Source organism: Elephantulus edwardii, unplaced genomic scaffold (genome assembly GCF_000299155.1).
Source record: "Elephantulus edwardii isolate Elephantulus edwardi_28Jun2011 unplaced genomic scaffold, EleEdw1.0 scaffold00186, whole genome shotgun sequence".
Classification (NCBI taxonomy): domain Eukaryota; kingdom Metazoa; phylum Chordata; class Mammalia; order Macroscelidea; family Macroscelididae; genus Elephantulus; species Elephantulus edwardii.
This window is the reverse complement of record NW_006399936.1, coordinates 3,296,536-3,310,380: the sequence shown is the minus strand read 5'-3', so window position 1 is coordinate 3,310,380 and position 13,845 is coordinate 3,296,536. Positions and strand designations below refer to the sequence as shown.

Here is a 13,845-nt window from a genome sequence, read left to right as displayed (position 1 = left end):
AAGATTGCCCATCTTTCTCTTATGGAGCAGCTGGTGGATTCGAACCACTTACCTTTGGGTTGGCCGCACAGCTCCTTATCACTAGGCCACCGCCCCAATCAGTCTCACTATCTAAAATGAAGGTTTTGGCGGACCTGTGTCCTTGAGGCTCTAGGAAAGAGCTTTCTTTGCTCGTTGAGGCCACATACGTCCCTTGACTCATGGCCCTGTCCTCTGTCTTTAGACACCAGCAGCGTGGCATGTTCTCTTTGACCTCTGCTTCCATATTGGCATCTCCTCTTTCTGACTCCAGTCATCCTGCCTCTCTTTATGGAGATTTGTAAGCAGATGGAATACTTTGGGCTTACCTGGCTAATCTAAAGGGCACTCTGGAGCCCTACTTGTTGTTATTAAGTGCCATCGAGTCACCTGCAACTCATAGCAACCCAGTGTACAACAGCTCTGAAGCCTGCCCTCTCCTGAGCCAGTCTCACTGACTGACACCCCCACTCCCATTGCTTCTCTAACTGTATCAATCCATCTCATTCAGGGTCTTCTGTGCTGTCCCTCCACCCTTCCGAGCATGATATCCTTCTCCAAGGACCAGTCCCTCCTTGCCACATGCCCAGAGTATGTGACACAGAGTTTCAAAATCCTAGGCTCCAAGGAGAAATTTGGTTTCACCCTCTCCAGGACAGATCTATTTGTTTTCTTGTCGGTCCATGGTATGTTCAAGACTCTTCTCCCGCACCATAACTCAAAGGCATCTCTTCTGTCATCCTTAGTCATTATCCAACTCTCTGAAGCATATCAAGTAATTGTGAAGACCATGGCCTGGATCAGGTGGCCTAGTGGGTAGGGTGTTGTACTTCCAACCCTAAGGCAGGCGATTCAAATTCACCAGCTGTTCCGCAGGAGAAAGATAGGCCATCTCCTTTTGTGTGATTTACAGCCGGTGGAAACCCTCTGGAGGGTCAGCTTTGAGTTCTGTCTTGACAGTAATGAGAGTTTTTGAGACTATCTAAAATAATTTCCTCCTATGAAGATTCTTAATTGGATCTGCAAAGCCCCTTTTGTCATGTAAGATAATATATTCACAGATCCCAAAGACAGGGCATAGATGTGTTTGGGGGCTATCATTCAGCTTACCACTGTTCACTGTCTGGTCCCCAAAGATTCGTGTACATTCCACATGAAAAATATATTCACTCCTTCTAAGACTGCCCCTAAATGTCAACCTGTTACAACTTTAACTCAAGTCCATAGTCTCCTGGAAAGTTTCATTAGCTCAGAAGTCCCAGATCTCCCCTTCTAAATGAGGTATGCTGAGACTCTGGGTAGGGTCCCTCCTGGCCAAAATTCCCTGTCATCTGTGCACCTGTGAAACCAGCAAAGCCTATATCTGCACTCAGAATACAATGGTGGGTCAGGTATAGGATAAGTGTGACTGATACTGTTGATTTTTTTTTCCTAAAAAAAAGAATGAATGAAAGAAAAAAGTAGCCCCCAAATCTAAGCAATTCCAGCATCCACCTGGGCAAATTCTTTTGGGTTTGAAGGCCCCGGGGGAACCCTCTGTGATTGGGGCTCTGTGCTTAGCACCCAAAGCCCAGCCCTCAAGCTTGCCCATCCTTTTCCATGAAGAGTGGCATGTGTTTGTAGCTAACACATCTCACCAACCTGTGGAAATTTGGGAGTTTGCTAGCCTGCTGTGTGACTTGGGAGTTTGCTAGCCTTTTCTGTGCTCCTTTCGGTCCAGGCAGGTAGTGTTACTGGTGCTATACACTGTTGTTGTTGTGTACGGTGGAGTCATAACTGACACATAGCTGACCCTCTGGTGGATTTTCAGAGGCAGTTAATTGCGTAGGAGGAGAAAGACTGTCTTTCTTCCACGGAGCAGCCGGTAGATTCCAACTGTGGGCCCTCTGGATGACAGCACTGCGTCTTACCACTAGGCCACTAGAGCTCCCTCTAGCGAGCACTCCCAGAAGCATTTTCTGTCTCCTGTGTATTCTCTAGGAATCTCACCAGCAGAAGGAGTAGATCCCTCACAGATCTTTCCTAGATGAACCTGTCGGTGTTCCTGGATTCTCAGCAATCTTTCAGACCCACAGAGAGGCCTCTCAGTGACTAAATATCCTCAACTTAAGATTCTTTAAGGCACTAGCCCTATCCTTGGCCTTTCTTTCCAGCGTGGTGGTGGTGGTAGGTGCTGTGTACATCAGCAACTCATAGTGACCCTGTGAACAACAGGTCAGACCCGGTCCCGTCCTGTCCTGCACATCCTCATCATATCTGCCGTGGCCGAGCTCGTTTCTCCAACATTCCCTCCAGAGCATTCTGCCCTAACTCTTTGGATCTATGTTAATGTCCTTTCTCAAGTGTGAACGCCTACGAATTTCCCAAATCATCAAATTCTGCTTCTCCTTTGCTTTATAGTTCTTCTGTCAGTCTAGCTCTTTCCTCTCATGTTTTACTGTGAGAAGCAAGAAGGGAACATCTTCCACACTTGGCTTGGAAATGGCAGCTAAGTGTTGAAGTTCCTTGCTTTTAAATTGTGCTTTCTACTTCACTCTGAGACCCAGTTCAGCTCACTTCCTGCCACTGTGGTCCAAGCTCCCTCAGCTCACTTCCTGCCACTGTGGTATAAGCTCCCCTTTTCTCCGGTTCCTACTCACACATTCCTCCTTTCCTTCTCAGCCCTCACCCAGCAGCACCTTGACTTCCAAGTTTCTCCCTGCAGTCTTGTCTGTGGCCATGCAGGTATCCTGAGACATCCCCAGTTTCCCTGCAGTCTGTTTCCCTTCCTTTTGAACCCTCACTAGCAGTGTCACATCTTCGTGGGTTGCCGAGATCAGGATTGTACACCTGGGTGGGGAGCATTATCCAGGCTTCCAAAACAACTGTTACATTTGCTGGTCACCCACCCATCAAACCTTTATTGACTGTATCTCATTTTCTCAGAACTATGTTAGATACAGTGAGAGTTACAGAGGTGGTATAGCTAGACAGACCCACCTAGACTTGACAAGCTAGACTTGGCCCACCAAATTCTATTTTCATATGTTTCTGTAAGTGTTGTTAAGTGCCATCGAGTCGAGTATGACTCATAGCGACCCAATGCACACTGGATTTTAACTCTCTCCTCTCCTGCCGTCTTTCTCACCCTCAATATGTTTGAGTCCATTGTCACAGACACTGTATCAGTCCATTTTGCTGAAGGTCTTCCTCTCCTTTGTGGTTTTTTGTTGTTGGGTTTTGTTGTTTGGTTTGGTGTTTGTGTTTTTTTTTGTGGGTTTTTTTTTCCTTTCAGAAGCAGCTTGGGGTGGGTAATGCCTTTTCTAGTCCTGCTATGTATAGATTTTGTAATGTTTGGTCTTCAAGACTGGACAGTCTCACAGAGACAAAAGGGACACATATAACAAAATTAGCAAGCGGTTAGAGTGAAGTGCTAAATGTTACGGCATTTAGATGCTGCTAAACATCCCACAGTGCTCCAGGCTGCCCCTCCCAGCTCTACGCCAGCCGCTTCCGCATTGCAAGTGTGGCGTTCCTGGACCACAGCACCACTTTGCCAGAAATGTCAATTACTGGGTTCCTTCTCAGACCCACTGAGTAAGAAACTCTGAGAAACACATTCCACAATATGTTTTAACAAGTCACAGAACTCTCTGGTACATGACCACCACCGAAGTCAGTACTATAAAGATTTCCCTGGACAGAGAGGCACTCATTGATCCCCAGCTTCAAAGCAATGAGAAAAAATCAAGCAATGAGAAAAAGTCAAGCAGTGAGAGAAAGTCAAGACTAAAGCACGCCCCATAGCAAGTGAAGGTCCCATCTGCTGTCCTGTCATGGAGGCCAGGTCGGCCCCCTCACAGCCCTCACTCCCTACCCTCCACCCTTAGGGAACACCTGTTACATTGGTGTGGGCAGAGTTCTTGGGCTCCAGAGATTTATTTAAGAGTGGGTTTTACTGAAAGTACTTTTTTTCTTTCTTTTTTTTTTTCTTTCACCTATCTGCTTGGCTTTTGGCAGGAGCTGAGAAAAAGCCTGGAGCTTAGTGCCAATCCACAAAGGAAAGAGAAGGATTGTCACAGTGACGAATACGACTCCATCGAGGAAGACGTACTCTCTGAGCCGGAGTCTGAGGACCAGCTGCTGGTGGCAGGAGGTCCCGGAGATGACCCCCTGCCAAGTAGGGAATTGGTACAGAAGGAGCTACTCAAGGATCAGGAGACAGAGAGACCCCTTCCCCAGGGCCCAGACACCCTGGTGGTGCTGGGGTTTAACACCGCTTCCAAAAGTGAGCTCCCTCTTATATGATTTTTTTTTTCATTTTGATATCTCTGGATCTAATGCAAGATATGAAATTTCTAGCAGTGTTGTAAATTCAATTCTGGGTCAGTGGTTTCATTGTCCACGAGGTGTATCGATTAAGTCTCTGAAGAGACAGAAACCTAAGTGCAAACCGGCTTCAGCAAAAGGGCCCAGTTGCTGGCTAAGGTCACAGAGGAGCCCAGGGCTAAGGCTCTGAGTCGAGACCCAGCTGGCTGAACCACACGTTTGAAGGTTCCAGAGATCAGGATGTGGACAGCTCGGGGAGTCATCAGGCCTCCTTCCGCCTGCCCACCATCCTGTGCCCCTCCCTCAGAAGGCCACACCTTGATTCCCCTTTGACATCTGCTTTTGCTGCACTCAAGGGTCCATGCAGTTTGCCCATTGAGCCTGCCCGGTCAGAATCACAGAGGCTGGTGCTAGCCCGTGTCCCAGGAGGGGCACAGGAGGCAGACCTGGGATGTTTAGGAAGGAGAAATTCCCCAGAGGAGCTCCCCTCCACCCTGTCCCTTTGCGTTAATGCTGTTCTTAGGGACTTTTTAGCTCTGCTGTACGTAGGGTCCCTTTGAGTCGGTGCCACCTTGGACAGAGACGACAATCCCAGCATCCCAGAGCAAGTGTTTCCGTCCACTGAGGCGGATTGCCTTTCTTGGAGCCCACAGTTGGGAACATTTTTCTGTGAGACATCTACTGGAAATGCATCCTTTTCCAGGGAATGCTGTGTTCTCTGTGGGACAGGGCGCGGGGAGGGAGGGCTGTGAAGAGCGTGGATTGTGAGGCGGGCAAGCCAGCATCCACCACCAGGCGGGACCTTCATCTGAGGCCAGGTTCCATTTGAGACTGAAAAAGGCAGCACTTCCATCTCTTGACTTTCCACCCTTCTTGGCAGTTTGCTTACTGGTGGCCCCTGCATGGCACAGTGATAGGTGTCGCAGGCAGGGTCTGCCTGGCATTGGTGCGTGCCTCCTGCGGCTGGCGGCTCTGTTGTGCTCCTTCTGATCAGGGACAGAAGCTGCAGGAGGTGGGCCCCCACTGGGGGAAGTGCGCAGGGGGCCCAGGGGTGCGATGCAGGATCTCACCCTGGGACAGGAGTTCTGAGTTACACTGAGCACTGATGCACGGGCAGTCCGCTGTCACCTGAAAAGATGTACTTGGTCCTGAGACATTTGTTCATCCATCCATTAACGGGGCATGGGTCAGGCCCCACGCACTGTGCTAACACAGGAGATCAGAAAGGAACGAGTCAGGGCTCGTCTCCTCTGCCGTGACACTCCCATTCTAGCAAGGAAAACGGACAAGAGGCACGTAAACATGTTAACCAAGAAAAGTTTGTACCAAGTTTGTATTGATTTATTGAAGCAGGTACTTCAGAAAGTGGTAAATATATGACCTTCACAAAACCCAGGGGACAGGGGCAGATGTATTAGTGCAAGCTGAGAGAGCATCACACATTAACCCAGGGCTCCCAAGACCCCCACGTGGCCCTGAATCTAGGACCCCCTCTTTGAAACAACATAAGCCCCACAATCTTCTTGGCTGACATTCCCTTTCCTTTGCACTTGGCATAGACACTTCGTGGATTTCTTCCTTCCCAGGCCAGGAGGACCCAAGCACAGGGCTCCATGATTCTTAAGATGCCTTTGGTTGTATAATTATCTTTTGTACTATGAGGAAGACATACAGTGTGGGGCTGCTATCAGAAAGGTCAACAGTTTGAATCCACCAACCAGCTGCTTCGCAGGGTGAAAGGTGGGCCACCTCCTCCCATAAAGATTTACAATCTCAAAATCCTGGTGGAGGGTCTTAGGAGTCAGAGCTGCCCTACCAGCAGTGGCTTGGAGAGCAGGAATGCTGTCGGTTGGGCCTGGCCAGCAGTCAGTTTTTAGGAAGCGTGTCCTATTTAGAAATGTTAGAATTAGAAAAGTTCAGCATCCTGGAATAGTTTAGACATTTCTAAATTCCGAGAAATGTTAAAATTAGAAAACTGCTGCATCCTGGAATAGGGAGCTCTGCTGGCGTGGTGTTAAGGAGTTGCGCTGCCAACCCAAAGGCTCACAGTTCTAATCCACCAGCTTCTCCACAGGAGAAAGATGGGCAATCAATTACCTCCAGTTACTGCCTCTGGAAACCTGCTGGAGGGTCAGCTATGAGTTGGTTCTGATTCGATGGTACTTAACCACAACACCATTTAGAAATGTTAGAAAACCTGTGATCCTAGACTAGTTTATTTGTTTTACACAAAATGTGATGTTTGTTTAGCAGTGACTCTCAGCAAACTTGTTTTCTTGCTCAGACTAGCACAGTGTCTGGCACAAAATGGGACTCCAGTAAATTTTCGTTGAGAAAATGGGTGAACGATCACGTAAGCAAATGTCTGAGCAGAAGGTCCCACCCAAAAAACCTTGTTTTGTTTTCTTACAGGTAATAAAAGGGAAAGACATTTGTCTGCGAAACGGAAGGACAGTGCTGAAGTTTTCTTTGCCAGCAAATCTGAGCCCACCCCAAATCACCAGTCCCCCGCCACACTCCCAGATCAGGAGAGGTGCTGTTCCAGTAAGTTCCAGATGCCCGTGGTCAGGGCTGGGAACGATCACCTCAGTGTCGTGAGGGCGGAGCCCTTGGGTCAGTACCATCCACACCAGGGACTGGGCTGACTTGAAGCCAGCTGGTTTGGTTTTTTCCTATTTTAAATGGTTATTATTGAAAATGGCTCTTATTTTCGGTTTTACTTTAAAATTCATTTATCTACTTAACAATGCATGCAAATGATCCAAAATTATAAAAATACAAGGGTTTGATTGAAAAGTCAATCTCTCATTCCTCTAATGACATGAGAAGCTATATGTACTAATCCAGACACCCATTCCAGCTTCTGCTTACGTCTTTTTATATCTAAGTTTATCTAGACTGTAAGGTAAGCTCTGCGACTATACCCATTTCACAGTTGAGTAAGTGAAGCATAGTGCAGGCAGTTAACTCAGCTGGAAAGTGGCAGCCCCAGGACTCAACCCCGAGCCCAGTGCTGGGACCTTACCTTGGAAAATACAAGCATTTGAGGCTACGGGTGTGCCACTTAGCGTAATGCCTGGGACTGAAACAACGGCTCCAGGGGTTCTGTTCAAACCACCTGTGACCCAAGGGGTTGCAAAGAGCTCAAGGCATCCTAGTGTTTTGTCCCAAGGGTTTGTCCCAGCCCAGAACCCAGTCCTGTCCCAGTCAGTCTTGTAAACGCAAATGCACTGGTCTGAGTTCTTGGGCCTTCATGGGCCTTCATCTTTGTTTACTGGGGAGCTGGAGGGAGAGCTTCCTGCTGGCACAGGTAAGGGGCCTGGTGATGGCAACCAGTTCTCTCCTTCACAAAACCGGGGAGGCTCTCCCACGCCAAACCTGAGACCTTAGATCTTGACTTGGCACCTCTTGGCCATGGAAGAAGGAAGAGGAATTGGAGACCTAGCAAGAAACAATGACAATAATAATGACTGTTAATTGAGTATTTACTCTGTCAGTCTGGTGACTAAGGTGCATGTGATCCAGGCCATGGTCTTCGCAGTTACTTGCTATGCATCAGAGAGCTGGACAATGTCTAAGTGTGATAGAAAAAGAATCTATGTCTTTGAGTTATATGGTTCTGGAGAAGAGTATTGAATATACCATGGACTGCTAAGAGAACAAACAGGTTCATCCTGGAGAGGGTGAAACCAGGCAGCTCCTTGGAAGCAAGGATTTTAAAGCTTCCTCTGACATACTTTGGGCGTGTTGTAAGAAGGGATCAATCCTTGGAGAGGGACATCATGCTTGGGAGGGTGGAGGGACAGCGCAAGAGAAAAAAGGCCCTGAATGGGATGAATTGACTCTGTGACTGGTGTAATGGTGGTAGGTGTGTCAGAGACACTGAAATTGGCTCCAGATAGAGCAGTTTCAGAGCAGTTGCACAGAGGGTTGCTATCAGTTGGAGTCAACACAGCGGCACACAAGAGCAACAACGTGTTTATATTGAGATGTAATCCACACAGAAGGACGACAGCCTTAGATATGCATTACATCTCAGCGTCCTCACCACAGAGCCTACAGTTGACACTGTGATAGATGGAGAAAGGGTTGAGGCTGTCAGTGCTTTCATCCTGTGTGGATCAGCAGTCAACACCCTTAGCACCAGCAGCCAGGAAGTCAGGAGAGGTATTGTTGCACTGAGCAAGCCCTTTGTCAGGGCCTATGGACAGGATCACAGGGCGCAGACCCAGGGCTGCAGCTCACATGGCCTCTGCTCCAGCCAAGGAGGGAGTTCCAGGCAAGGTAACAGGTCATCTTCTATACTGACCTGGTCTAGAAACGTGTGCATTAAGCACCCATTATGTGACAGAGCCTTTTCTAGGCACAGGAGATCCAGGAACACAGACATGCACCCTGCTCTCATTGAAGTTTTACTTTAGGCAACAGAGGTAAGTAACCAACTAATGAACAAACCCTGCACTCTGACACGAGTCACGTTTGAAGGAGGGGTTCTGTGGCTAAGAGGAAAGCCATGCCAGAAGGTTTGAAACGGAGCTACATCTCGCCCAGAGTTTAGACTCTAATCGTAGTCAGATGTGCAAGTGATTAAAGCTACCTTTGGAAAGCCCTCGGATTGCTGACTGAAAGGTCAGTCCATGGATGAAGTCGCTGGTTTTGTTTAGGGCCTGGGTTGTGGGGAAAATGTTTTTTCCCCAGTGTGTTCAAACACTGGCATTTGCTCTGAAAGTGCCACCAGAGGCCCTCGGGAGCCTGGACTTTGTGAGAAGACGGAGTGTGTGTGTGTGTGTGTGTGTGTGTGTGTGTGTGTGTGGTGTTGTTGTTACAAACTGCCTTGGTGTCTCCCCCGACCCCTGCAGAGTGGCCCTGCCCCTGTTTTTTTTTCCTGTCTGTTTATTGAGTCTGCCATTTTTCGGTATATACAAAATTAGACTTTCTCCATCTTCCTAGTGAATTGAACCCACCCTCATTATGCACCCTGCCTCTTTCTCTCTAGCAGTGCTTTTTGCTTTCAAACGTCTTTGTCTGAACAGGCCTGTCCCAGGTTGTTTTTATTTAGTGGTTACCTTTTTTTAATACTTTAACTTCCAGACATCCTGCATCCTTGCATTAAGGTTTGTCTCTTGTAAGCAGCGTGTAATTGGTTTTTATTTTTATCCTTTAACAATCTGTGTGTTTTAGCGAGAGCATTTAGTCCATTTACATTTAATGTAATTGCTGATATATTTGCGTTTAAATCTCCCATCTTACTGCTCACTTTTTATTTGTTCCACTTTTTTTATGTTCCTCTTTCTCTTCTCTTGTCCTGTTTGGAACTGATTCCACTGATTCCATTTCCTTTTCTCCTCTCTATTAGCTTGTTAGTTGTACATTCTTTCATTATTCATTTCGTCATCAACAGATACCACAATGTGCATTCTTGACTTATTAAAGTGCACCTTCAATTAGCAAGCTTAGCACTTCTCATTCAGCAGAAGGAATTGTACCTCTCTAATGCCATTTAGTCCCCTCCCAACTGAAAGCCTGCTAGTGTCGAGCATTCCAATTCTCCCTGGATGTTAAACCCCGTGAGGCATTAACTATTATTATCTCAGAGTCAATAGTAATTTGGATTTACCCACATTGTTAACCTTTCTGTGCCCTTCACTCCTGGCCTGGTTTCAATTTGCCCTGACTCTCAGGCTGTCGAGCCCCTGGGTCTGTCTCTGCCCAGCCTCCCTGCAGCCTGCCCTCATCAGAGCCAATAGCTCCTGGAGGGGAGATGCCGGATACACCTCTTTGGCTTTTCCTTAACCTTATAATTCTTCCTTACCCTGTTATCTCTCCATGCTTCCAAATAACTTTTCTCTCCAAGCCTATTTTTGCATATGGTCTGTATTTTCTAGGTTTAGGGAAAGATTGGCCTGAATTAGCTGGTCTTCTGTTACCAGGAGGGTAACCTATTGCCTGAACTTAAAAGGATTCTTTCTCCCCTGCTCCCTTTGTGCTTTCCCAGGCCCACACAATTCAGTCTGTGTCAACTGACAGTGCATACGATGCAACTGTGAGAGCTCAGTGCCTCACTCTCTGCACAGTTGTCACTGGTGCTAGTGGAGGGGCCTCGTGTCCCGGTCTCTTCCAAGAAATGAATGTAACCCTGTTACAGAGATCTCCTGTCTTCCTGAGGGTATGGGCACATTAGTCATAATGTAGAAAGTCCACTATCCCAGTTGTCAGAGTGCTCTGGGGAAGTGATCTATCTGAACCACTTTACTCAGACAAGCTGCCAAACACAGGAGTAAAGTTACTCCTCTGCGTGGCTGACTTAGAGAATGCTGAGCTCTGTTGTTAGCATTGCTGTCAGGAGAAGCCTGCAGCAGACACATCTCCGGAACTCCAGAGTCCATACTGTTATACCGTTACCCAGACTCACTGTGGTGGAGCTGCTAACTCAGTAACCCTCCTGACAGCAGGCCGGAAGCACACAGCTGAAGTCTCACTGTCCTTACCTCAAAGGAGCCCTCAAATTACGCTTCCTCCAAGACAGACTGGTTTGTTCTTTTGGCAATCCTTGGGATAATTTCTGTTTTTTGCTAGAATCATTCAAAGGCATCAATTCTTCTTTGATTTTCCTTATTCGTGTCCAGCTTTCACATGCGTATATATCAAGCAAATAAAAATACTTGGCGAGCTCTGGTGGCCTAGTGGTAGGAAACTGCACTGCAATCCCAGAGGTGCGCCGTTCAAATCCACCAGATGCTCTGCTGAAGAAGGAGGAACAATCGCCTCCTGTACCAGTCAGATCCAATTTGACGGTACACACATAAAAAGAAAGAAAGAAAGAATGAATGAATGAATGAATGAATGAATGAATAAATAAATAAAATACCATAGCTTGAGCCAGGTGCACCTTAATCTTGAAACTGACATCCTTGCTCATTAGCTGTCCTTAGGTCCTAGACAGCAGACTTGCTCAGTGCAGCTGAGCAAATTGCACAGGATCCTGCTGCCCAAGACTGGGCAAGGTTTCATCCTGTCACGCACAGGGTCACTTTGAGCCACACTTGGCTCCTTGGCACCTAATGACAGCAGCAGAGAGGCTGTCGCCACGCTCCCGCTGGTGGTGGCTGTGTGACAATGCTGGTGGCACAGCTGCAGGTTATTTAGCCACAGACCTTCAAGAGGCACTGAGAGTCCTGACTTTCAGGTCAAGTTCCTCTTTTTTCGAAACGTAGCATCTATTCTCAATTTAAAAGGTATCAAGATCATGTAACACACATCTGCATGCTGGCTTCAGCCACAGGGCTGCCATTTACCATCTCAGTAGGAGGCACTGGTTTTCCTTGGATTTATTATTTGCCATTTCAGTTAGTTCCCAAGTGTCTTAAAGAGACCCCTCGAAAGCAAACTGATTGCTATCAAGTTAGTTGCAACTCACAGTGACCCCACAGGCCATTCTGGAATTGCCCCATAGGGGTTTCCATGGCTCTTAAGCAACTCACATTTTTCTTCCACAGAGAAACTGGTGGGTTCAAATTGCTTGTTTTTCTTTCCATTAGTAGCCAGGTCTTACCCCTGTGCTACCAGGGCGCCTTTCCTTGCATGCTCTTGTTAGGTGCAGTCAAGTTGAGTACAGTTCATTTCAAGAGTCTAACCGACAGATCTAAACGGTGCCCTGTCCTCATCACCTCTGACACACTCGAGTCCATTGCAGCAGTCACCGTGTCAGTCCATCCCGTTGGGGGTCTTCGTCTCTTTTGCTAACCATCTTTCCGAGCATGATGTCCCTCTCCAAAGCCTAGCTCCTGACGTCTCAGAGTACGTGAAATGAAGCTTTGGCAGCCCTGCGTCCGAGGAGCAGCACTCTGGCTTCCCCTTCCCCAAGGACATCATCTTTGCATGTGGAAAGGGATCATTTGACTGAGATGCTAGATGTTAGCATTTGAGTCATAGCTGGTGGGGGGAAGCAAGGTCTGTAGCCAGTGAGCTGTCTGACAGCCTTGCATCCTTGTGCCTTCGTTGTCACTTGTCATATTTGTGATAAATCTCCTGAATTGATACACCTTTTCTTTCTCTGTAAGAGAGAAGCTAGCCAAGTGTTGGTGAATGAGGAGAAGGGATGGTTTTCTTTGAACCAGAAAAAAGCAGTTAGGGAACTTTGCATTCTCTCTCTCTCTGTGTCTCTGTCTCTCTCTCTCTCTGTCTCTCTCTCTCTCTCTCTCGCTCCTCTCTCTTTTTTTCTCTCTGTGTGTCTGTGCTGGTAGCACAGATGTATTGTGTGAATAAACCCGCTGTTCTCTAGACCGGTGATGGGAATAAATCAGCCATTGTGTGCTGGTCAGGCTGGTGCAGAAATGGCTAACACATGTGAAGGATGGGAGCATCAAGAGAATTGCGAGGCAGTGCGTCCATGAGTGGGGAGGGACCAGCAGACACATGCTGGTCAGCAGAAAGGCGATTCAGGACAGCGTGCGCGTTTATACGGGCATTTCTGGGAAGCCAGGGGTAGGGAAGGCTCTGCAAGTGGAGCTGCCAAGTTGACCTTCACTCCGAGGAAAGGGGTGATTTCATTTTTAAAAGCATCTTCTTAGCATAATGTGACTCAAAAGGGCACTGGCAGCACTGATGACCATGTTGCTGGAGGAGCAGCATTCGCCCCCAGATGAGAGACACCCGGGGCCGGGAGGGCTGTGCAGACAGAACGGATTCCCTGCTGGAGGAGAACGCTTTCCACCGGATCTGCAGGGCCGCGGGCAGCCAAGGACAGACTGCTCAAATCAGTGACAGGCTTCCTGGTGACCTCTGGCCTGTCGCATCTGTCCCAGCCACAGACCACAGAGACACAAGAGCCTTCTGCCCAGGCGGTGACAGACCTGTGAAAACCACTGTGCTTATGCTGAATTTCTGTGTGCTCTGTGGAGGGCAGGAAGGAGCTGAGAGCAGGTCCTGCGCACCCTGCCATGGCCTGGGCTTCCCCCACAAGCAGACCTTTGCAACTCACATGGCAACCATTTGTTTAGCTACTTAATCCTGTACTTAGAGACCTATTAAAGGGTCTGGAGGGGACTTGACGTTTCCAGAGGTGCTTTGCAGGAGTGCCCGAGCTGTGAGCAAGCTCCAGTCCTAAAACTCCTTGTCCGGAGTCGGGGCAGGACCCTCACATTCTGTCTCATTCACACAGCGCCTGCCTTCGGTCTGAGGCTTTTGCAGGCCCGTTCCTTGGCGCTTAGGAGAAACTGAGGCTGCTCTCTTCCTTGAAGTTTAGCTTTTCCGTGAAAACCTCCGTGCTCCGTTAGCCCACTCCCTGGGGCTACTGGAAACTGGCCCAGCTGACCTGCTCTTTTCTTATCTCTCTGCTAACGCTGCTCTTGACACTGCTGCTTGAATGCTTGTTCAGACATAGCGTTTTAATAAGAGCATAATGGGAGGATTAAGTGCCACGTGCTTCCGCAGGAATCTTCGGTAATCAGTGGCTCATGGTTCGCTGGGGTCATGAAGATGAGAGGATGTTGTTCTTTGAACAGGAAATACACCAGCCCA

At 48.0% G+C, this 13,845-nt stretch overlaps 1 protein-coding gene across 1 annotated transcript in view; it reads left to right on the top strand.

Annotated features, from left to right (window-relative positions):
* Positions 1 to 13,845, top strand: part of KIAA0556 (KIAA0556 ortholog) — a 151,866-nt gene that overhangs the window by 48,254 nt on the left and 89,767 nt on the right. The window contains exons 7-8 of the mRNA XM_006896630.1: positions 4,018 to 4,285; positions 6,739 to 6,870. Of these exons, the coding sequence (XP_006896692.1) occupies positions 4,018 to 4,285; positions 6,739 to 6,870 (400 nt within the window). The remainder of the gene's footprint in view (positions 1 to 4,017; positions 4,286 to 6,738; positions 6,871 to 13,845) is intronic.